We start from the raw sequence: 24,804 nt of genomic DNA, 5'->3' as shown, positions 1-24,804 counted from the left end.
TATCTTCTCTCCATGAATTATCAAGTCGTGCGAAATAAAAAACCAAAATTGTATAAGATGTAATAGATATTGTCCGCCTGGCGGAATCCTCATCACGGCTTTGTTAACATATCGGTATTATTCTAACCAACATCCATCAAACTTGTGAGTCGATCAAATCGCCGCGAGCCTGTAGCCATTAACCTCTATCTCAAGAGAAATATTGCATTGACCCTGCTTTAAATGCATGTTCTCCTTTGTCTCGAGTTGTGGCCTTTTAATTTCCAATCTGATCAGAAAATAAATGGCTGACGTGGTTATTTTGATTTTTTCGATTTCCATGAAAGGTCGTTATCGCTCTTTATTGGGAAATACTGGACAAATAGATTTTTTCCGAATTTCGCATAAAGGTTTCTCCGAGTCCCCATAAGCGCCCTCTAATTTCGAGAATGGTTAGAAAAAAGAAAACGAACTTTGAAATAGATGTTAACTAAATCACTTTTTCGTGAGAAGTACCTACTTGACGGATAAAGTTTTATTTGTAAGTTTCATTTGGTTCCTAGCATGGCTATGGTTTATCTATTTTGTTCTGATCACAAAAACGAATAGCCGAAAAGCGGCCGTGTTTGGATTTGAAATTTAACGTCATGACTTTTCATAAATCAAATTGTTCATTACAACATGTAAAATAGCCTATTTCAACAATTGTTTATATTTCTAAACGTAATATTTAAGTAAATTCAGAGAGTATTTCAGTCACGTGCTAAAATTTAACTGTTTTTCATTACTGCCAAAAAGCAAATATATATATATGAGGCAGGTGTTATCCGACAACGGCGGTGCCAGTTGCAAGATAAAAGAATATAGAAAAGAGAAAATGTCGATCGAAAAGGGGTAAAAAAAACATCTACCCTTACATACATGAAATGAAAAAAAAACACAAACAAACAAAACAGAAAGAAAATACCATACAATGATTATGATCGGGATTCCGTGCATGATCCCTGTGAACGCTCCCCTCTGATAATCTCTCGCGGAGGCATTATTGGTATGTATAATTTCAGTACGCACCGACATTTCATCTCATCAATATTTTTATCCCAATGCATTTTCATTGCAATTTAACTGTTTTATTTTTTCAAAAAAAATGTTATACACATTATCAGTTTGAGAAGATACGCGTTTTTAAATGTTTAAGTTCATCCTGCGTACTTTATTTTGGAACTAATCTTTTAGGGGTCTAATTTGTATACAGACCGGAAGTCAAACTAAAAAATGGCGACGAGTCCAGGGATGAAGTGGTCAGTGAGCATAAAACCGCTCCTGACCGCGTCATACTCGTCATTCAACAAAGATGATCTACCTGGATTTGCAAAAGCTTTAACTAAGAGGTTTGAATATGTTACTTCATTCCAAGTATTGCGTTCTACTTGATATGTAGGGGTCTTAGTTACGCTTATGATCCTGTTTGTTGCTTCTTATCACGAGAATCAGGATGTTCGATTTTGTCAGATGTATTTTTAGATTTACGTCACTCTTTCTTGGTATAATATACCTAACAGTTTTACTATCGTTTTTTCGGTTCTCTGCATGTATATATATTTTTTCAATTTGTGCTTTAAAAATAATAAGTATGATTATGATATAGAGTAACATTGGGTTGCATTCAGATTCCTTTGACTGTTACTGGATCGACGGGTGAATTATGTGTTAAATAGGTCTTACATTAACAAAGAGAATACATGGTCTGTATCTTAAATATTGGGACAATAGAAATAGATTTAGGTAAAAGTTAGCCGCGAGCCAGCTATGAATAAGTAAATTTCCTGGTCCAAAAATGCGCTGCAGACGATAACCCATGGGTGAGTGAAAGGCCGTGTTTCAAGGGATGCTGGCCTGATTGGAAAGAGCCACGAAAGGAGTTTCAGAAGGGCTGACTCCTTTGGGGCCTGGGGGTGGGGCCTAAAATGGGATATTTAGCATTTTTTTCTTTATGAATGATTGAATTTTGTTCAAATTTCATCTGAAACAGTGGGTCTTAGCTCCCTGGGATGGAGCTACCAGAAATCAAGCAAATTCTTCACAATCCTGCTTCTTCTGTAACAATGTGTGGTTTCTGTGCCACTTTGGTCTGAAACATCATGGGGTGAAGAGGAATCAATTTTATATAAATGGTGGATCTCATTCCCCAGGGGCAGGAGGGACCAGGCCTAACTGGTGAAATAGAATAGATACTTTAAAATCCTTCTAATTCTTAAATATCAACCTTTAGAATTCTTTTTCCTTAATTTAGATGAAGTAATTTCAGGCAAACAAGGCCAGGTGAGCGATACTATAGGCCTTATATACAGGCTTCATGTTTAACAGTGTTAAGTGCAATATGTTGACTTAAGAGTACTAAATTAGGCCACATGGTTAATGTACAATTTTGACAAGTAAATGCCCCATTCACAAATATTGCTTCAATCTTATACCACAACAGTTTTATTTTTGTGTCTTTTTTTTCAAGATAAACTTGCAAAAAACTTTTTCCAAAATTTCTTGTTTTTTTTTGTTATTCACTAAGTCATTCTAACTATTTAGATTAATGCACATATTAGAATAAAGATGTTACTGTTAAATACAGCAAACAAAGGTATATGTTATAGGTGTATCCTGACAGTTACAGTGTCAGATTCAGGATAAAAATTCTTAATGTAACATGCTCCTATTTTGGAGGATTGACTCAGAAAATGTCATTTTTATATGTGTTGTTTTTCTGGATTGCATAATTGAGTTGTACATATACAAATATGTATTAGTCGAAATATGAAAAAGCATATTTTTAAACATTAGGAAAATTGAAGTGTCAAAAACTTTACTTAATTTCCTTTGCTATATGTATATGTATGTTATATTTCACAGTGAAGCAGACATACTCGAACATGAAGCTCAGCATGAAAAGTTCTACTCTGCATTTGTGGCTCTGGCTTCACACTATATGAGTGCAAGTGCTAGATCAGGTATGGTATTCACATTTGACAAAACATTTAATGTATGTTTGATTAAGTAGTTGTGATAATTTAAATGATGTTTTAATGTATATCTTTTGCATTATTACAATAAAGCTTTTATTCAGCTTTAATTTTCCTGTTCATTTTGCTGCTATCTGTTAAGTGATAGAAGTTGGAAATTCTTTTTTGCAATGAAAGGGAAAAATAGGAATAACTATTCTGGACTTTCCTTTGTCACCAATGAAATATAAGCTGTAAAGATTTTTGGAATATCTAGGAATTAATTTGGAAAAATAATCATTATACAAAATCAGGAATGAGGCCTTAATACAAAACTATATATACAGACAGGAAAGAAAAACACTGGTTTGATCACTTTAATATCAATGTGCATATTTTGTGTCACATAATTTATTGACATTTTCACCAGATATATATGTGTCAATTATTTAATATTCAGCATGTATACAAAGAGTTTTTATTAAAGAAAATCTGCGATGGAAATATTTGTTAAAAATGAATATGTGTTTGTAGTGCCATCAACACAACTTGGAACTGTGTCCAACGCATGTCGTGTACTACTGAAGTTCCTCCTGACTAAATTACAGACCTATCATGAAGAATGCTGCATAACACAGGTAATACAAGCCAGATATATTAACTTTACTTAGTGTCTTTGTGTGTGACTACACTGTTTCAAAGCAAAGGAAACAGGTCATTTATTCATTCCTAGTTTTGAACTAAAAAAATTTTTCAAAGTATTTACTAGGTGAAAGACGGATAGAAATTGTAACATGTTTTAGATATGCTCACTTTTCTTCAAGTCATGCAGATTTCTAGTCCTCAAATCAAAATTAAACTTCCTATTGTATCGAATTGGTCAAATTTAATCCTGTATAATGATTTACAAATTAAATACTTTATTCTCAAATAGTTTAATCATCTTTGAATATAAGAACCTGATATAAGAATTATGGATTCATGTTCTTTTTGACAGAAACACCTGATGATGTTGATAAAAGCCCTGTGTACAGGAAGCAGTGGTCTAAATAAGGCTGATGTAACATCCTATGTGGCTGTCCTCCGCCAAGCCCAGGCCCCTCCCCATGTACGCGAGTCAGACACAGGTAAGTAATATAATCTATACGACTGTCCAACACCAAAGCCAAGGCCCCTCGCCATGTACGCGAGTCAGACACAGGTAAGTGATATAATCTATACGACTGTCCAACACCAAAGCCAAGGCCCCTCCCCATAATAAAATGTTCAAGCTCTGCATTTTAACCAGTTATATACAGACAAACTTTTAAACTGGTGAATATAGAGAATGTGAAGGTCTCTGTGTGATTTTTAAATGCAGATAAGCCATGCTGATTAAACCTCTTCTGCATTAGAGTTTAAACCTAACCTGAAAAAAATAAACTGCATCAATTCTTTCACTGTATTGAAAAGTTTGCCAGACAAGGATTTAATAGCAAATGTCAATCTGAACCCACGAAGAAAATTTGCATCTTCAGTTTTTTTGACTCATTATTTTATGATGTCCTGGAATTGTGATTGAAATTAAAACAAAAATATTGATTTGGCTTCTAACTTTATTGGTGTAGTATAAGTTCTTGTTGACTACACTTTAAAGTCAGAAGGTCTAATTTTCGGCTTTATGATGGGCACATAAACACAAACATGTATGGCACATTAAAACAAAATTTGACCTTTTCTCTATAAGGCGTATAAACCCTGAAAAACATAGGATCTTTGTTTTGTATAGGAAAAATTATCAAAATCATTGGAGGCCATTCCTTCACACATACAGACCATTTGATTAAACAATATTGAATTATTTTTGTTTGGCTGATTTTAGATTGTGAGGAAATTCAGCCCAAAGAAATTGCTCGATCGAGAATAGATACAGGAAGTGACATATTTGACCAGTTGACCTCAGTATTTGAGGAGGTGAGCATCTCAAGTCCTCAGAAAACTGAACCTGTTGTTGATCCTGTAGTCAACGATGATGACACATCCCACAGTCGACACAGTCGTGAGTCGGATGACTTGAAACATGCTTTTGGAAAGAGAAACCTGTCGCATCTCCTGCAAATGGATGGAGCTGATATTTTAGTGAATGTTTGTTCAAATCTGACATTCCTTGGAAGGTATTCCCAGCGCTACAAAGAGGCAGTGGCAGGCTCCTCTTTCATCATGCCTAACACCCTGGTGGAAGCCCTTACATCAAGGACGAGGTAGGCTGTTGTGTAAAATAGCTGAAGCATAATCTCTAGGAATGTGTAGACAAGTATAAGGAAACATATGTACAGTGTTATTTCCACCCATACTTTGTACTTCATTTTCACATATTGTAAAATTTGCTCAAAATATATAAATATATCCTGTTCATCTATGACTTATTGATAAGGATGACATGGGTGAAAATTCAACTGTTTACCCATAGACAGTAAAATTTAACACACAGTGGAGTTGAGGCACAATGTCCCTCAAAATATTGAAGCATTTAGGAGTTCGTGTGGGATTTGCCATGGATATAGAATCCTCGCTAAATCACTAAAAAAGTAAAATAGTTGTCCAGGAGTGACAACAACACTGCAGATCCCTTCCAAAACAGGGTTTATTCTAAAGGGGATAGTTGTTGATGTTTCAATTTCAAGTAACCCTCATCAAACAAGAGTAACAAGTTTGACATTTAGAATTTGTATCTGTTTTGATTTTGCTGACATTTTTGCAAGCATACTTTTTCCTTCTTCTTGAGGCTTGGTAATATTCCTTCCTCTTTAGGCTTGTGGTATCCCCGATAATCTTTTTTCTATCTCCTTGTAGCTACCAGTGTTTGCTGAGTGATATCTCCATTGTGTGGCGCGCCTTCAGTCTTCCTATCCTGGAACCACTCTCTCCAAAGAGGATGGAGAAAATTGTCAACATCACCATGAGCTGCCTGTATGCCTCTCTTTCTGTTGCCATGGCAAACAATGTTGTGGCATTAACCAGCACTACCCCGGCCAAGTCAACATCAACTAAAGATGAAGAGATTGACAACTATGGAACTACTGTTATCCAAAGAAGTGTAAGTTTTGTCTAGTCAACAAATGATGAACCTCTGTAATAAAGGGAAATGTAACTTTTTAAGGACTAATTAAGAAAATTAATATATTTCCTATAGTTTCCGGTGTAATTGAATATCTTCTTAACAGTATTTCAGTCGTTTGTACAAAACTTTATTTTAAGGATAAATTTATTTTTTATTCATATTTATTGTTTGTGTTGTATCTCTAGTTGGAAGTATTCAACACTGTATCAACTGTTATGAGGAATTCCACAAGAGCAGGAGGCAATGTAAGTACAGCATTGGAACCAGTACACCTGACACAAAGATCATTTACCCAGTCTTGTTGAATAAGCTTGATGAGTGGAAGTTTGCTTTAAATGTTTCTATAACTTCTTGGAAGCTATAATTTATTTCAGTATGAATATAGTGTTAACCATGGACAAAAATAAGGAGATTATATTTTGAGAATACAGGACAATGATGATGGACAGATGATAATAAAGAAAAAAACAAATGAACCGTTCTTTCAAAAATTCTGTGATAAATTTCTGTCTCTATGAAAAGAAAAGATACAAACTTTATGCTGAATTGTAACTTTGCAGACGGCCCAGAACCTTAACCTGATGGCAGCATGGTTGTTAATGAGAGGTTTACAAAATATTATTGCTCTCACACCCTCTACTGTACTGGAGAGGAAGGAACCCTGTAAACCCAAAGGGTCTGCCCTGTCATCTGATAGCTCTACCAAGCCAAGGGAAGCACAATCCCAATCCTTCAGTCGTAGCAGCACCTGGAAAAGTTCATTCCATGGCTTTGGAGCTTTATCTGTTGCCTTGGCAACCAAGGCTGTACAACTGGTGCAGGAACTACTGGCTGATTTACAAGTTGAAGGCATGGTGCCTGATCTGGTGAGTGGAGAGACTTCTGGTGTGTAAGGGAAAGAGTTAGGGGGGATTAAATGAAATAAGGACCTGTTATATGATATATGTAACTTAAGGATGTTGTGATATAATGTGAATGCAAAAGTGATCAAGAATATGCTTGTTTTATGCAGGGAACAACTGCACCATCCAAACCTGGTCTTGACTTTACCATAATGACATACCAAACTGCCTGGAAACGTGTCAAGAAGTTGCTGAATGCCATCAATCTGACAGACCTCTTGTTCAACCTGGTGGAAAACTCCTTCAGAAAGGTGTGTGTTACTGCAGTCATTTCTTCGTGAAAATGGGACCAGGTGTTAGTATAGATGATCCCATAGAAATATTTCCATATTTCTGAAAGTTTTAAAATATATTTTTTAAGTCATTATTAGGCTAATAGATATTCAAACAGTATTTTAGACTTCACAAATCTCTTTAATCTGTTCATGAAGTCTTCACTTCTCTTTCAATCTTTAACAGGCATCTTTACTACGAAGACTGAAGCAGGGGACAGAGTCCTCTGAAACAAGCAGTAGCAGTGCATCTGACTCCAACACATTCTATGAGGATGACTTCAGCTGTTCTGAGGAAAGCAGTGATGATGATGGTAAGCAGTGATACTGATAGGAAGCTACCATATATCTTTTGTATGTCATTTATATATAATTATGTTTATATAAAGTTGGTAGTGGTATGACCTTATTTTTAAAAAGCATTGTATCTTTGAAAATCAAGATTTGTAACATACAATTCTGAATGGCGTTTATGTCTAGATGAGGATTCAGAGCCAATTCTTGGGGGCCTGTTTGAGGAGCCAGCCCTACCCACAGATACCGTGGAGCCATCCGCCCCACCCCCGGTTCCAGCACGTGTTGATGTTCCTAGCGAGGGCAAGCGCTCACGCAAGATTAGTAGTGGGGACAGTCCCAACTTTGTCCCAGACAAACGGGAGCCAGAAGGGGTAAGCTGTCTGCGACAGAAATCTCTTTACAGTCTAACACCAATTATTGTAGTGACCTATAATTACAAATTGATCACAATATATATTTATGATATAAGTCAAACTATTTAAAGGGTTGTTTTGTACAGATTTTGATGACTATATAATTATTGCTTGAAAAGAGAATGTATATAAACATCAATTGCATATATACTGGTATTTACAATAAATGAGTTGTAACAAATATAGTTTTAATGTATGCTTTAAAAAATGTTTGGAAAATGAAGTTTTCTTTGAGGATGATCATGATATAAAGTATCTTTCTTTAAGTGTAAACTTCATTTCTTTAGTTTGTTCAACTGGCAGCAGACATCCTGACCTTCCTTAGTCAATCCTTCCTTAATGCCACAGACCGTGAACTGCAGAAGATATTACGGTAAAAAACCTTAGCATCTAATATGTCAATGATGAATTTGAAACGTCGCATCTAGATAAAATTGTAAAAATAATGAGAACAAGGTCAACAATGTTACCACCAGGCAAACTAATGAGCATCAGACATGTCCGATTTCATATCACACAAGGAAATAATTAGGGCCCCGCATCGCGATGCGGGTGCCCTATAGTAATCACCTTGTCCGTCTGTCCGTCTGTCTGTCTGTCCGTCTGTCTCCGTCTGTCTGTCCGTTTTGCTTTCCGCACGATATCTTGAGAAGGAATGATGATATTTCGATGAAACTTGCTTATGATACTTGGTACATAAGTCCCTCGCTCAAGTTCGATGTTCGCCAAATTCCGCGCATATTTAATGAGGCTGCTGCAATCTGATTGGCTGAATGTTTTACATGTCTGTCGGTTTCGCTTTCCGCGCGATATCTTGAGAAGGAATGATGGGATTTCGATGAAACATGCTTATGATACTTGGTACATAAGTCCCTTGCTCAAGTTCGATGTTCGCCAAATTCCGCGCATATTTAATGAGGCTGCTGCAATCTGATTGGCTGAATGTTTTACATGTCTGTCGGTTTCGCTTTCCACGCGATATCTTGAGAAGGAATGATGGGATTTCGATGAAACTTGCTTATGATACTTGGTACATAAGTCCCTCGCTCAAGTTCGATGTTTGCCGAATTCCGCACATATTTAATGAGGCTGCTGCAATCTGATTGGCTGAATGTTTTACAGAGAATATCTTCTGAAGGAATGATTTGGGATTTCTTTAAAACTTGCTTCGTGATACTTGGTACATAAGCCCCTCATTCGAGTTCAATGTTCACCCTGTCCGTCTGTCTGTCCGTCGATCCATATATCTGTCCATCTGTCCATTTTCATTGGATTTTGATGAAAGTTGCTTTCAATACTTGACACCTGTCCATATATTTCTTAATATTAAGAAACTCAATCATAAGGGGTAGGTATTATGCGGGGCCCTTCCTCGACAATGGTCTAGTTTTTTTTTCTATGTGAGATCAGAACGAACCATAAGAAGACTTGATAATGTGAAGATAGGATTGACTTTCGATTAGGAATGGGTCCTATTTCTTTAAAATCTGGTTCAATTCCACGTTTTAGTTTAATGTTTAGTGGCCAATCTCTGTAATGGTGTGATGAGTTTGAAGTGTATAATACCTTTGTGTTGTAGATCTTCACTGAATGAAGATCACATGGGAAATCTGGCCACACTTATACGTGAACTTGACAAAGAATGTATCAAATATGCATCTGGTAAGTCAATTTGTGTGAATCATGACTTGTTATTCTGATTGTTAGGCAAAGTTGCTGATTAAACACTCTATATTTCAAGTTTAGTGAATAACAACCATATCACACTCTGTATTTCAAGTTTAGTGAATAACAACCATATCACACTCTGTATTTCAAGTTTGATAAATAACAATAATATCATAGTTAGCTATTATAATTATTTTTGGTATATGTACTTTGATTAATTAGCAGGTTCATTTCATTCATATTTTGTGATACAAAAAGACAAATCTTTAATCTTATTGAGAGAATTTAAGAGGACCATATTTCTCTCAGTTTGGTTGCAACAGTCAGTATCTAATATCTTGTTAAATTCTTCATCGATTGGATAGGTAGTTTTGGGGACATTAGTCAATCTCTCTTACTTTTAGAACTTGTTGTATATAGAAAAGTTTGATGAGATGTCCCTAGTCTTTCATGAAATTTCACATTTAGCATCATCATATGTTATAGTTTTATACTGTGTCATAGGGTATCGAAATTTTATTTTGCATTTTCATAGTACTGAGGAATGAATGGGATTGTGGGTAACAGAGAGTAGTCTGTGACTGAAGTTTCTGTATCCAGAATAATAGTTGATGTACTGAAATGATTTTTGTGTTTTAGACAAGGTGTTTGATGGATTGTCAATAGCTTTGGCCAAGTTTAACCACAATCTCATCTCCAAAGGATGTTTGACTGAAACACTTGAGGTAAGTATAGAACCTGAAGGAGTGTCTTTCAACATTAGGTGGAGTTTAAATATAATGAATGTATACTGATACTCATTGTGTAGTGTATATCAGTGTGTTTTCTTTCAAGTGTACCTTTTGTTTTATGAATTGGTTTAATTTTTATCCAGGCTTCAATTAGAGAAATATATGATTTTATGGAAGACTTTAATTACTATAAATGTACATATATTAGTAGTAATCTTATTTTAGTGGTTATCACACTGAAAGCATTGTGTTGAATCCTGATTGTGTGAATTGTAGTTTCTGCATGTTTTTATATAGCTATTACTGTTACACTAAAATTCGATTGTGCTAATTAATTGATTGTGCTAATTAATTGATTGTGCTAATTTAATTGATTGTGCTAATTAATTGATTGTGCTAATTTAATTGATTGTGCTAATTAATTGATTGTGCTAATTTAATTGATTGTGCTAATTAATTGATTGTGCTAATTTAATTGATTGTGCTAATTAATTGATTGTGCTAATTAATTGATTGTGCTAATTTAATTGATTGTGCTAATTAATTGATTGTGCTAATTAATTGATTGTGCTAATTGAAATATGATTACAGTATTATTGATCATTATTTGTGATTTTAATATTCATAGTTTTCTTAGACAACAGAAATTGTAAGTGGTATTACACAACAAATATGTTATAACAGTGTTACATAAAGTTAAACCACACAGCAGATGATGATCATGTCATTGTTGTGCAGGATATTCTGCTGAGTCAGTTAGGAGTCAATCCTAATGCTGTGGAACCCTGGCCAATGACCGTTCACTCCCGTACCTTGGCTATCCTCGCAGAAGTTGTCCTTCTCAAGCAGCAGCGCGAACGTGAGGCGAAGCTCATGAAAAGCCAAAGTGAGGCTTCGGTGATCAGTATCTGGATGAACTTTATCACGACGCTGAAAAGTAACATCATTGATCTAGATCCCCAGGTTGACTCTTGTGATGGTAGGTCTTCTGTATGACTTTTTTTTTGTATTTTTATACAATAAATATTGATAGTTTGAAACTTTTTTATCACCAGAATGAAAATTAATTATTGTTTTTCCTTTTTGATGGTAAGACAGGAAAATCACAGTTCAAGGGATAGGATTTTTTGTTATCTATCTTTAGAGTATGTATATACTGCAGCTAAATTATGATTGTTTGATTACAGACATTAACGTGGAACACCTGCAGGTGCTAATCTTCCTGTTTCACAGCCTGCCATTGATGAAGAAAAAATCACTCCTGTTACAGATGGCCCAGAATCTTATTGCCATAAATGAGATGGATGATGGGTGTGTACACTCTCATTGTATCACTAAGCTGTGTAAATGTAGACCTATTAACTACATCTTATAAAGTTGGAATTAAAATTGTAATCATTTTACAAGAAATCCAAGAAAGTTGAAGTAATTATGGAAAGCAGGAATTTAGTTTATAAACTGTCAGTTGTATATCATTGAAGAGAAATGATGGTAGATATGAACTGTTGTATATTGTACTTACAGTAAGCTTGAGACCATGGTGCCTCTACCTCTCACTCGCCTGTTAGTAGTGTTTGAGTACCTGTTACACTACTTTTATGATCCACCTGCTGAACTCATGGAACAGGTAGGTCACATGTGTCATTAATAAGGTCAAGATATTGATTGATAACAGAAGATTTCATAATATACATCTGTATGATATACATTGTATATATTATATATATTATACATGTTGTGTATATGTCTGTATAAAATAAGTCTATATAATAGATGTCTGTATAATCTGTATGATATATATATCTATGTAATTTATGTCTGTCTGATATATATCTATATTGATATACATCTGTATGATATATGTCTTTGCCATATATTGCTAAACTTTATATGTCTATATAATATACATCTGTATGATATGTGTCTATGCCATATACGGCTAAACTTTATATGTCTGTATGATATACATCTGTATGATATGTGTCTATACCATATACGGCTAAACTTTATATGTCTGTATGATATACATCTGTATGATATGTGTTGGTATAATATACAACTATATCAACATGAAAACATGTATCTGAGATAAAAGGAATTGATAAACAAAAGAAATACATTTCTAATGAATGGAATTCAAATGAAACATATGTGAATAAGATTTAGATGAATTTTCAGCATAAAGTTTGAAGTTAAGTTAATGTTAACTATTTGACAGGTGAGATGGAACCTGTTTGCAGTCCATGCCCAGGCAGCTGCTTCAGAGGAAGATGGTCTTACCTGCAGACAGACAGAGTTCTTCCCATGTAGGGAAGTGGAGGAGAACTACCGTCGTAACCTCACAGCACAGGAAATCTCTGATGGTATGTTTCCCTTCATTTACTGTTTAAAACACAGATAAATGTTGATATAATGAAATTTTAAACTTTCTAGCTGACTTTCCTGCTGGAAATATAATCATAAGATTCTCTATGTTGCATTATCTAGCCTAGGTGAAATGCAGAATATCGATTTTAACATGAATGATTCTACCAAAGTTTAAAACCTGAATTACTGTGTAAGTTTTGGAATGCTGCAGAGATAAAGCATTTAGATCCACACTTTTAATGATGTACTTTATGATCACTTAGCTGCAATAGATATATATGTAACCCGGGTAAAATACTACTCACAAAACATCACTCGGCTTGAGAGAACTTCTCTTTAGCTTGATCCGTTAAGTGTGAGGCTAGTAAGCCAGATGTCTCGGGTTCAAATCCTAGCGAAGGCATTGAAATAAATAAAGACCTCTGTTACATATACAGATTTACTAATAATAGAAAGTATCCCATACATGTAACTGGTTTCCTTTGAATTGTAAATCAGAATTTGATTTGTTTGTATAATTTGGATTTAATTATTACTTATGAATATGTAATAGAATTATCTATTCTCCGTTGTAATTTGACTCTAGACTTCATGATCCCATTGATTTATTTAAATACTCATAATCTAAAATAACTTTCTATCCACAGGCATACAGAGACCACGATTTTACAATCTTGGACCAGTCATTGTCAATTCCCAGGAGACCCCCAGGGTAGATGGACTGGTAAGTACTCCTTCATATCACATGGTCCTTTTTACTTGCATAAAGGATTTTGAATATTGTTACTAGTTTGTAAAAACAAGGTATTGACTCAGAGAAAGGTGTACCAGTATAACAAATTCAGCATTATACACTATTAAAGTATTAAAAGCTATGAAACTACAGTATTTAAAGCCTAAGAGTATTAAGTTAAGTGATATGACAGTACGTATGTTTTATGCAGCTTATTTTGTTTAAAAGATCTAAGTGAGATAAGTGATATCACGTAGTGTGGTTTGTCAATAGGCATGCAGTTTCCTGCTGTCCAGTGCTGATGTGGTCAACTATAACCAGCTGTATGATGCCTGTATCTCTCTACTGATGGTGGGCTCCAAGTGTGACAAAGTCAGGGGCAAACTCTCCATCCTGGTCAGTACTGCTTCAGAAAAGCAGAAGATAAATGTATATATTTTGTGAAGTTGAGATATTCCACGTCATCTTAAGATCATTTTAAACTAGATGCTGAATCCTATCTTTGATATTGTCTTCTGTCTTCTCTCAATTTAATGAATTGAATAAAATTTTTTACAAATTGCTCAGTGTTTTTATTAGGTATAACTTCTTATTGTTTACAGCTGTAACTTGACTAATGGATGATATATATATAGGTTGGTTAATCTGGATGATTTGTTTTCTTACAAAGGATGCTTCAGCTCTGCACTATCACTTCCATATTTGTTGGAGACTATTGGCATGCCTGCCCCCTTCTATACATTATCTCCGTATGCTTGAGAGCGGCGAGCTGGACATGTCCAATGGACACATTTTACACACCTTACGATGGGTTTCCAGACTTGGACACAAGGTCTTCAGTGGTTGGATGAAGGTAACTTGCACTGTGCAGTTTATACAAATTTGGGTGTCAATGATGTACACATAGCCTGTTTTATGATGACAGCTCATCACTGATTTAGAACTTTTGAATTACGTATTATCTTGTTATATTCGGTAGAAGTTCATTGTTACTGATTTTATTGTATGTTTTCTGTCATGGAGTCTTTTTCTTTGATAGGATTATCTGGTGAAGCAGGGATTGACCACACAGCAATCCGAGACCCTGCTGACTAGTGCTAACAAGGTCGCCAACAATGTCAACTATGATATCCGCCTTGCAATGAACTTCAATGTAAGTCACTTCTCTCTGTCATGCTGATGCAGAAGTTGTACCTGATATTAGTGACTTATGCATCATCAACCTTAAACTAGAGTTAACGAACGAAGACCTTAATATAATGGATAATATGTTTGTGTACCAGACAAGCTGTCAAAGCTCAAGTAAATCCAGAGATAAATGTAACAACTACATTTACATGTTGTATAAGCAAAAGTGATGTGGGACACAAATATGATACAAGAACTGTTTACTAGGAGAAGCCATTGTATGAATTAAACAAAATTTCTTGTCGCAGGTGAGGTGCTATATATAATTCAACAGGCAAGGATATAAAAATGCCACTGTTAAATCCAGTGTAGTGTAGTAAAATTTATCTTAAAATTAACTTTAAAAAGATTTCAGTTTGCATTCTACCATTCTTGATGAAATTATCATTATCTTGCCGTTCTACTTGCAACAGGTAAATGCCATGTTGCTGATCAGCCAGAAGGAAATCATTGGACCTACAGATCTACCTGGCTTGACTTCTGTCATGTTACTAGATGCAGTCATTGCTAAGACACAGGTGTCCCTTGAGGAAACATTCACCAAGGCTATGGTAAATAAAGACGACCCATATGGAGGAACTCTCAGACCTAAATATGTAGATTATCTTCTTTTACAATTCTACAGCATTCATTCAAAGTTTAAGAAATGTTCAATGTTGATAATTATAATAAAAAGTATTGCCATGCATTGATATTAATGAAATCTACATCAACTTTTTTTTTGGCTGTATATTTGTATTCTGTAGTATAAACACTGATTTGACAGCAGAAATGACTGTAGACTATACATTGTGATATGATTTTTATAACATACTAATTTAACTCTGAGTTGTGTCGTAAATTTGGATGTTACCATCAAACATAGTCATCACTTTCATAATATGCATTTCATTATCAGGGAGACATAGATCCCCGCAAAGCTATGGAGATTGCCCTAGACCTGATCCCAGCCACACTGCTTCAGCTTGAGACCTATAGTGTTTATGTGAGGTCAGTAATAACATTCAATATCTACAAACGATATTCACACTCTGTACACCAAAAACTAGACCAGAATGATGATATATAGATACAATATAATAACCCTGAAACTGCTATTTAAGCTGTGGTCTGATGTGATGATATACTTATTTCAGATCATGCATCCTACACCAGCTGAAACTGGACGAGGACAGTGAGATGGTGCTGACACCACGCCAGCTTGAAGGGTATGGTACTGTAATGAGTCTAGGCTCCAGTTCTCCTTCCAAGGTCTCTGTCCTGGGCGCTGAGATCATGGGCACCTTGCCTCGCCCCATCTCTCTAGCCATAGATGTTAAGTGGTCCTCCAGCACTCACAATGAATTTCCAAGCACAGGGGCCTGGGTAAGTGAAACAGTGTATCTTAAGTACTCACAATGAGTTTCCCAGCAAGTCAGAAAAGTGTTCTTTCAGTACACTCTGGGGAATACTGTCATCAAACTAGCGTAATTCAAAATAGGTTTTTTAAGTATATGAGAATGGTCAATTTCCCTGGAAAGAGGATTGTGGTTATTAATATGCCACAAGAGTATCCTTGCTTAAAACTTCAGATATTTCATGGTTAGAAAATGTTTGATTGATAATCAAGTCTAATTTTTGAAAGTTTTATATATAAGGTTCACATAACCTTAAATGAGTTGCCCAGAAAGGGAGCATAGGTAAACATTCTAACAATGGGTTGCCTAGGAGAGGATTCTGGGTAAACATTCTAACAATTAGTTATCGATCAACAGAGACTGGGTAAATATTCTTGCAATGAATTGCCTAGCAGACAAGAAAACCCTGGATAAATATTCTTACATTGAGATTTCTAGTAGAGGAGCTTGTGTGAGTACGAAAATATTTTTAGAATGAGTCCTTTAGGGGAGGTCTTAAATCTTACAAGTGTTTCTAAATTACTAAACATAACATAACTAATTTTCATATCTATACCATAGCTATCTGAATTAATTATGTATGTCAAGTTTGTTTGTATTTCAGAAAAGTGACTTTTCCAATGACATTTTACCAGCAGAAAGCTACATAGATGCCATTCTGACAGCCCACACTGGTACACTGTCCAGTAAGTACAATAAACCATAGGTTAGGTATATCCATTACTGAGAAATATCTCTCACAAATCTTTGCTCAGTTATTTTAAGGTAAAGTTTGGTATCTGATTATCAAAATAAAAAAATTGGAAAATTTGACCTTGTCATTGCTAATTGACAATGTACAATGTACACATCTGTATGACTTAAAATCAAGTAAATGTATACTTGAAGTTAGGAAAGTAAGTGCATGTGTGATGTAAGTGAAAAAACGTACATTAATTGTGACACATTTATCTAACTTGTGTTACAGTGGAGCCAGTATTCAGCATCAATGCTTCCCTGAAACATGTCCTCATGGCATTGGTCAAATTCGCCTCTGACCTAGTCATGTAAGTAAACTTTGTAATTGTAAGCTTACATCATTTGATTGGAGGGAGGCATACAATATTCTCCCCATATCTGTTCGTCCAGCCTTTTTGTGTCCTACAATATTCTCAACATGTCCGTTGTCCAGCCCTGTTGTGTCCTGTCCCATCCAGTTGTATTCCATTCCAAGTCAATGTCATATCTTAAAATACTCAGCTTTGATTAAAATTAATCCAATAGTATCATAATGTCAAGTTTTACACCTTATTGTACTAAGGTCATCATAATTTAAGGTTAAAGGGTCAAAGGTCACATGCATGGGAATGGAGTCATTCTTGTTTTACAGACATGTCTGAAGCTACAATCAAGTTTAAGGAAGTGATCATGTGACTAAAGATATATTGTTGTTATTAGAGTAGTCAGTGATTGTAAAGTTATCTCCTTAATTGTATAACACCAGTTTTGTTGTCTACAGATTTAAGATTAAGGATATTCAAAATCAGACTTAAATGTAAGTTTGTAAGATATACTTTACTATTGATTTAACATGAACTGTGACATACAGATGGTGCCCGGACACAGCCAGCAGTAAGGAAATGATTCGAGTCATGTTTCCCTTCACACTTGATGCATCCACAGCCTACCTTGCTGATATGGTAAATAATCACACTCCAGTCATTTAAATGTTTAGGTTGTGCTTGTTATCCATAATATACCTCTCGGTTATCATTTATTGTCATCAGCAATGATAACGTAAATGGATTAGGTCTTGTAACGTAAACCACCTGATGTTTTATCAGTAAAAACTATATTTACCAAAACTATAGAAATGTCATAATGTTTCTTACTTGTTCAGTATCTAAAAACTGTTGATATGGTATGTTTGTTCTAGAAGGACAGATGATGTCATTATCTTATAATCGTCGTACCATTTTCTCCAATTATGTCATATTTCTAATTATTAGGTTTCCCAATCCCTCGAACGGTTCCTTGGACCTATCGACGGAGATGAATTTGTGGAGAAAACATTCCACCATGCATTTTCTGTTTGTCATGACCTGTGTGTGAACCTGTCAGAGCCAGAGACTGGCCTAGAGGAAAAAGTTTTCCTTGATTGTCTGAAGTTTATGGAGAATCACCTGGAGAAGGAGCCAGAACGCAAGGCATTCTACAAGTTTTACACAGAGTCGGCAGGTAAATGTTAGCAGTTCTTCACTGAGTCTGCAGGGGAATACTCTAGTATTGATACACTGATGAACATATTACAAATATTAGAAAATTCTTAATAAATTTTGCAATAAGCATTGGTATGAAAGGCTGTAAAGTTACTATATTTTTATGCCCCCGCCATTTATGGCCGGGGGCATATAGCGTTGCCCATATCCATCCGTCCCGTCCCGTCCCGTCCCAAATCAGTATATACCACCTAACAACTTCATTCGGAAAGCAATTTTCATGAAACTTAATACAAATATCAAGTATGGAAAGACCTCATGCAGTGTTGAATTTCTCGGCATTCTAAAAAAAGATGGCCACCAGGGGGAGATAACTCAAAAAAGAGGAACATCATCTTATTCCTACATAATTTGGTACTTGTGGGTTTTAAGGCATAAGGAACTGATATACTCCCTCATTTTTTCCAGAGAACAAAATTCCAAATTCATGTACGTTAAATCAACTTGTCAATTTCAGTATGAAACTTAAGTTGTACATAGTTGCATACAAATTAACAAAATCATCTCTTTCGGACCTTTCACTATTATTTCACATGGGGGGGGGGGGGGGGGGCGGGGGCATTCATTTCTTATAGACATTTTCTAGTTTGAAAAAGATTCTGGTTTCTCATCGAGTCTCCTTCAATGAATGAGAGGTTTTATTTCTATTCCATTGGATGTTTTTAGCGTACACTAACTTGTAATTAATTAATATTATGTATAGATACAATGTATGTTAAGACTGAATTAAAAAGTGGATATAATGAGTATATCAAATCTGAACTGACAGTTGACATACTGGGCAAATTACTGTGGAACTGACAAGTGAAATATCAGTGTTGGGGGAACTTATCAGTAGATATACTGAGTATGTCACAACCGATCTGATAGTGACATGTGAGCAGGTTATACTGGGTACATCACAACTTACTTGATAATGAGATATAGCCATATTAGGTTATATCAGGACCAAACTGATAAATATGTACCAGGCTCTAAGTTTAATATGGTTTTAATTTAGATTTGACCCAGCTGGTGTTATCTGCTTCCAAGGAAAATCTGACATCTCAGTACTCCACGAGGATATTGCGACTTCTCAGCAAGATGTTTCAGCTGGGTAAGACTGAGCAAACTGGTCAATAGCAAGTAGGCTAACTCTTTGTTCAATTATTTTCTTTTCAACTAAAAAAAAATTTGAAGAGAAATCTCTTCGACATCATTATTATTTGCTTTGTACTTATAGTTATTCCATACATCTTTATATAGTTATGTAGGTGTTATAAGTATACATCTAACTCTGCAGCAGATTCTGGTATTAAGTACCAAGTTTAGTGAATGTATTTGTTACTTTGGGTTTCATCTGATCAACAGCGGACAAGAGTGGTGACAGATATTATGATTTACGATGTGGATCACTGTCAAGTCTAGCACAGATGAACCTGTCTAAGATGATACTCCCATCAGAGGTAAAAAGACCCTTAATAATCTATAAACCTAGGCCAGAGTTTTTCTAACATTGGTCATTTTCATAGTTTTATCTTTCTTGTTAACTGTTTTACAGAAATGCTAATAGATACCATGGACCCTTCAATTATTTTGTTACTTTGAAAACTAAGAGAAAAAGTTGTAAACAAATTCTTTTTAGGAGATATTGCCTGAACTTATATATATAAATATTATGTGCAGAATAATGCTTATGACAAGCCTATCCTTTACCTACCTCTACATTATATAAGACTTTATTTTGACCATTGCAAGCCAAGCCAATGGTTTACATGAATGGGTTTATCAGAGCCAGGAGTGTTAGTGTTATGAGATATCTGACAGGTGAATACAGCATTATGTGTTACCTGATAACTCAACATGATTTTTGTTTGATGTAGGATCAGGAGGATGAGAACACCTTGAAAGAAAACAGAATGCTACTTCGGACAATTACTATGTATCTTGTGAAACCAAACAGGTAAAACTACTCTAAAACTGTACAAAGACTTTTTGACATTATAAACTTATCATTATTGCTCAAATATTATTATTTTGTTTAATAGAATAGATATTTCAGTCTGTGTAAAATTGATTCAGTTTTTGTGGAACCAAAGAATAATTACTTTTTTTCTCATCTCACTAATTAAAAGGCTATGTTAACATAAGATTTCATTGGACACTATATATTGTTCCAGATCATCAAACTTGAATTACATGTTTGACCATTTGGTGAAATAAATTGTACTATGATATTTAAGAAGTCCCTATATCTATATAGTTCTATGTAACTGGCATTTCATAGACTGTATGCCTGGTATGGATTGTATTGTAGCAGTTTGAAAGCATTAGCTAATAAAGTTGTAAAATGTAGCTCTGATCTGATATACTGGTTTGTGCTGTGTTTTAGCCTTGTGAGTGAGAAGGTGCCCTTGTCCATTCTTTGTTCCCTGATTCCCTTGGGTGGAATGCTACTGACGGGATCAGACAGAGAGACTGCAGGATTCCCGGAACTGATGATGGTCATGCACACATTGGCTGGAGCTGGTCAAGGTAGTGGACACAGCATGCTGTTTCAGGCTGCTACTGGATGGCTTGACCAATGGTAGGTTAACATGTTAATTGTCTTACTTTCGTTTATGTTATCCACATTCATGTTTGTTTAAAATTAAGATTTTAACTGATTTTAGGAAATATTTTATATTCATTACAGCCTGGATTGTATGTTATAATTTACAAAGATTTAACAGATTCTATTTTACCACTAATACAATCTGTTTGATTTGATATTCTGCATTTTGGTATTGCAGTACGGTCTTTTTGAACAAAAAAGAGGTATTGGAAAAGATCACTACAGAAAATGGACAAACCAACAAGGTAAACACGTTGTAAGATCACATCGTAGTTACACAAGTCATGGAATATTTGTTACATGATATTGACTTTGGGTACACTTATATTTTTGTGTTTAATCATTTAGTTCTGTTCTTTTGGGACTTACTGGGCTAGAATAGCTTTGATTTTGAAGTAACCATACAAGCTATTAATGGTAGGTAATATTGATATACAATGTTTTACTTCTAATGATAGGTAATATTGATATACAATATTTTACTTCTAATGGTACATAATATTGATACACAATGTTTTATTGATACAATGTTTTACTTCTAATGATAGGTAATATTGATATACAATGTTTTACTTCTAATGATAGGTAATATTGGTAATATTGATAATGATAGGTAATATTGATATACAATGTTTTACTTCTAATGATAGGTAATATTGATATACAATGTTTTACTTCTAATGATAGGTAATATTGATATACAATGTTTTACTTCTTAATGATAGGTAATATTGATATACAATGTTTTACTTCTAATGATAGGTAATATTGATACACAATGTTTTACTTCTTATGATAGGTAATATTGATATACAATGTTTTACTTCTAATGTTAGGTAATATTGATACACAATGTTTTACTTCTAATGATAGGTAATATTGATACACAATGTTTTACTTCTAATGATAGACGATATTGATACACAATGTTTTACTTCTAATGATAGGTAATATTGATATACAATGTTTTACTTCTAATGATAGGTAATATTGATACACAATGTTTTACTGCTAATGATAGGTAATATTGATATACAATGTTTTACTTCTAATGATAGGTAATATTGATACACAATGTTTTACTTCTAATGATAGGTAATATTGATACACAATGTTTTACTAATGATAGGTAATATTGATATACAATGTTTTACTTCTAATGATAGGTAATATTGATACACAATGTTTTACTTCTAATGATAGGTAATATTGATACACAATGTTTTACTGCTAATGATAGGTAATATTGATATACAATGTTTTAAGTTGATATTTCCTTTGTGTTACAGCCTATATTGGACACCTTATGCTGTCTGCTGTCCTACATCGGAGAAATCCTCGGGGCTCTCAAGAGAAGCTCAGAGAAGTAATAAAATTTATCTAATATTTGATTTGTTAATTAATTTGATCTCTGAACTTTAGTCTGATTTGGATTTTTTATAATCCTTCTTAATACATACCATGAAATGAGGAAAAACTTGTAAATAATTTCAAAAGTGAGAGAAAGGGATGGACTATATTTGGAAGAAAATTAATAGAGGTAGTAAAATATGACTTTTGATAGAATGTACAGATGATTTCCTTGTCATGAGTTAAATTTACCTGTGAATGAAATGTTATTTATCAGCTTACTGTAATAACTTTGACTTGTTTTCCAGAAGTGGTGTTCTGTCTCCTCCTGTGGACAGTGATATGACAGTAACACAGGTAAAATTGTTGTAGTTGATAGTATGATTTTCAAGTAATTAAAATCTTTGTAGAATAACTCTCCTGCTCTGTTATATTATTATAATAGTTCTGTTTTACAAATAGTTGTTTTTAAAAGCTATTTCAAATTATCCATGATATTCAAATATAAATTTTTTGTTGTCTAAGAGTGTTTTAGAACTAGTAAATCTTTACCATCAATTCTAATCCTGAAATGACTTGATATTTAACACATTATAGGAAGGAGATATAGACTGGATAGAGGACCTGACTCAGGAAGACGAGGATTCTGGAGGCGAGGACTCGGTAAGTACAGCCAAATGTGGTTCAGGTGACAGGAACTTGTAAAATAGGTCAATCATTTGAAGCACATTTGTTTTAGGAATCAATGGAATCAACCCATACAAAAGATAGGGACATTTTAAAGGAAATGCATCATATTATTGTTTTCTTGATATTAAAATTTGAAAGCTTCAGGAAGTTTTATTGATAGAAATGCTCAGCAATTTGCAGTGAATATTTTACCAAATTTTAGCTGAAAAACATTTGTTTGAATCTCAGTCATGCTATTTTCATTTTAATGAGGCGATGGATAATCAACCAAAAATTTTCATATTTAATGGTGTCACTTTTTGTTGTAGGATGAGGAATCACTCAATAACAAGTTGTGTACATTTACTGTCACACAGAAGGAATTCATGAACCAGCACTGGTAGGTCATTACATATACAAACTTTATGGTCCTGCTGCACTGATAAGATACCATATATAAAAACTCAATGGTCCAGTACAGCTACAATACCACGTATAAAAACTAAATAATTCTGCACAGGTAGGTCACTCAAATAAAAACTCAGTAAATCAGTACTGGTAGGTCTCCATATATATAAACTGAATGATCCTGCACTGGTAGGTCATTACATATACAAACTTTTTTTGTTTTTTTTGTTTTTCAAGATTTTACAAAGGTATGCAACACACGATATATACTAGACTCACATACATACACACCCTAGCACACATCACACTACACCCATGTACACTCACTCAAAACATGCACTCATTATTTCCTACTCTTTCCTCTTTGCTGACATGACATACAATGTACTACTGTGTTTCATTCACACGCCCCAATAATAATACAAACTCAGTGACTGCTGTCATCATCATCATCATCATCATCGTCGTCGTCGTCGTCGCCGTCATCGTCGTCGTCGTCGTCGTCATCATCATCATCGTCATCATCATCATCATCATCGTCATCATCATCGTCATCGTCATCATCATCATCATCGTCATCGTCATCATCATCATCATCATCATCATCATCATCATCATCATCATCATCGTCATCATCATCATCGTCATCATCGTCGTCGTCATCATCATCACATAGTTATCATCATGATCATCGTATCATCATCACTTCATTATCATGATCATCACCATATCGTCATCATCATCATCACTATCATATCATCATCAGCAGTAACACATATTCAGCATTGTAATCATCATATCATCATCACCACTTCATCATCAACCTTTCATCCTCATTATCACATCATACACTGATCAACAACAGAGCTGTTTATTATTATTAGTGTTTTGCCTCATCATCATCTATTCACACCTAATCCCCAAACTTTATTCAAAATTATATGTTTTCAATAGTGTACATATAAATACTTGGTGATCTTGCACCGCCACTGCCAACACCATCAGATGCTAGGTCTCTGTCGATACAAGAAGATAGTTTTGTGGTTTTGAGGAAAAACTCACATACCCACCTAATTATTAGTTTTTCATAGAATTATCTGAATCGTTATTCACATTGAGGAAAATATCCTTTACTATTACATTGTAGTTACACCAAGTACAGTATATATTTTAGCTTATACTTACTGTGTTCTAGGTACCACTGCCACACCTGTAAGATGGTGGATGGTGTAGGGGTATGTACAGTTTGTGCCAAAGTCTGCCATAAAGAACATGACCTGACCTATGCTAAGTTTGGATCCTTCTTCTGTGATTGTGGAGCCAAGGAGGATGGCTCCTGCAAGGTAGGTTTTTTTTCATCAATTGAAAACTTAATCATGACAAATGTTTTTAATCAGTCTAGTTCAAATTTAAATAAGATTACATTTTGATATATACGAAATACAATTACATTATAATTTGAGTAGTTAGTGTTCTGCTTGTGGCA

The 24,804-nt window shown here is 34.6% G+C and overlaps 1 protein-coding gene across 1 annotated transcript in view; it reads left to right on the top strand.

The window, feature by feature from the left end:
- The first annotated feature begins 1,254 nt into the window (after positions 1-1,254).
- LOC132546284 (E3 ubiquitin-protein ligase UBR4-like) overlaps positions 1,255-24,804 on the top strand; it is a 70,475-nt gene continuing 46,925 nt past the window's right edge. The window contains exons 1-40 of the mRNA XM_060209994.1: positions 1,255-1,370; positions 2,884-2,981; positions 3,507-3,610; positions 3,970-4,099; positions 4,834-5,212; positions 5,805-6,048; positions 6,258-6,317; positions 6,633-6,778; positions 6,818-6,938; positions 7,085-7,225; positions 7,434-7,560; positions 7,727-7,914; positions 8,244-8,329; positions 9,536-9,618; positions 10,264-10,349; positions 11,094-11,334; positions 11,543-11,666; positions 11,880-11,982; positions 12,574-12,718; positions 13,370-13,446; positions 13,729-13,851; positions 14,126-14,308; positions 14,495-14,606; positions 15,016-15,194; positions 15,542-15,633; positions 15,780-16,008; positions 16,645-16,726; positions 17,008-17,086; positions 17,629-17,719; positions 18,029-18,257; positions 19,299-19,394; positions 19,649-19,743; positions 20,161-20,240; positions 20,670-20,864; positions 21,070-21,136; positions 22,181-22,257; positions 22,550-22,598; positions 22,839-22,904; positions 23,240-23,310; positions 24,514-24,661. Of these exons, the coding sequence (XP_060065977.1) occupies positions 1,255-1,370; positions 2,884-2,981; positions 3,507-3,610; positions 3,970-4,099; positions 4,834-5,212; positions 5,805-6,048; positions 6,258-6,317; positions 6,633-6,778; positions 6,818-6,938; positions 7,085-7,225; positions 7,434-7,560; positions 7,727-7,914; positions 8,244-8,329; positions 9,536-9,618; positions 10,264-10,349; positions 11,094-11,334; positions 11,543-11,666; positions 11,880-11,982; positions 12,574-12,718; positions 13,370-13,446; positions 13,729-13,851; positions 14,126-14,308; positions 14,495-14,606; positions 15,016-15,194; positions 15,542-15,633; positions 15,780-16,008; positions 16,645-16,726; positions 17,008-17,086; positions 17,629-17,719; positions 18,029-18,257; positions 19,299-19,394; positions 19,649-19,743; positions 20,161-20,240; positions 20,670-20,864; positions 21,070-21,136; positions 22,181-22,257; positions 22,550-22,598; positions 22,839-22,904; positions 23,240-23,310; positions 24,514-24,661 (5,142 nt within the window). The remainder of the gene's footprint in view (positions 1,371-2,883; positions 2,982-3,506; positions 3,611-3,969; positions 4,100-4,833; positions 5,213-5,804; positions 6,049-6,257; positions 6,318-6,632; positions 6,779-6,817; positions 6,939-7,084; positions 7,226-7,433; positions 7,561-7,726; positions 7,915-8,243; positions 8,330-9,535; positions 9,619-10,263; positions 10,350-11,093; positions 11,335-11,542; positions 11,667-11,879; positions 11,983-12,573; positions 12,719-13,369; positions 13,447-13,728; positions 13,852-14,125; positions 14,309-14,494; positions 14,607-15,015; positions 15,195-15,541; positions 15,634-15,779; positions 16,009-16,644; positions 16,727-17,007; positions 17,087-17,628; positions 17,720-18,028; positions 18,258-19,298; positions 19,395-19,648; positions 19,744-20,160; positions 20,241-20,669; positions 20,865-21,069; positions 21,137-22,180; positions 22,258-22,549; positions 22,599-22,838; positions 22,905-23,239; positions 23,311-24,513; positions 24,662-24,804) is intronic.

This window comes from Ylistrum balloti, unplaced genomic scaffold, assembly GCF_031769215.1.
Source record: "Ylistrum balloti isolate Yb309-2 unplaced genomic scaffold, AGI_CSIRO_Ybal_v1 Utg369882, whole genome shotgun sequence".
NCBI lineage: Eukaryota > Metazoa > Mollusca > Bivalvia > Pectinida > Pectinidae > Ylistrum > Ylistrum balloti.
Note: the sequence above shows the minus strand (reverse complement) of the source record. Positions and strands in the feature narration are given on the sequence as shown.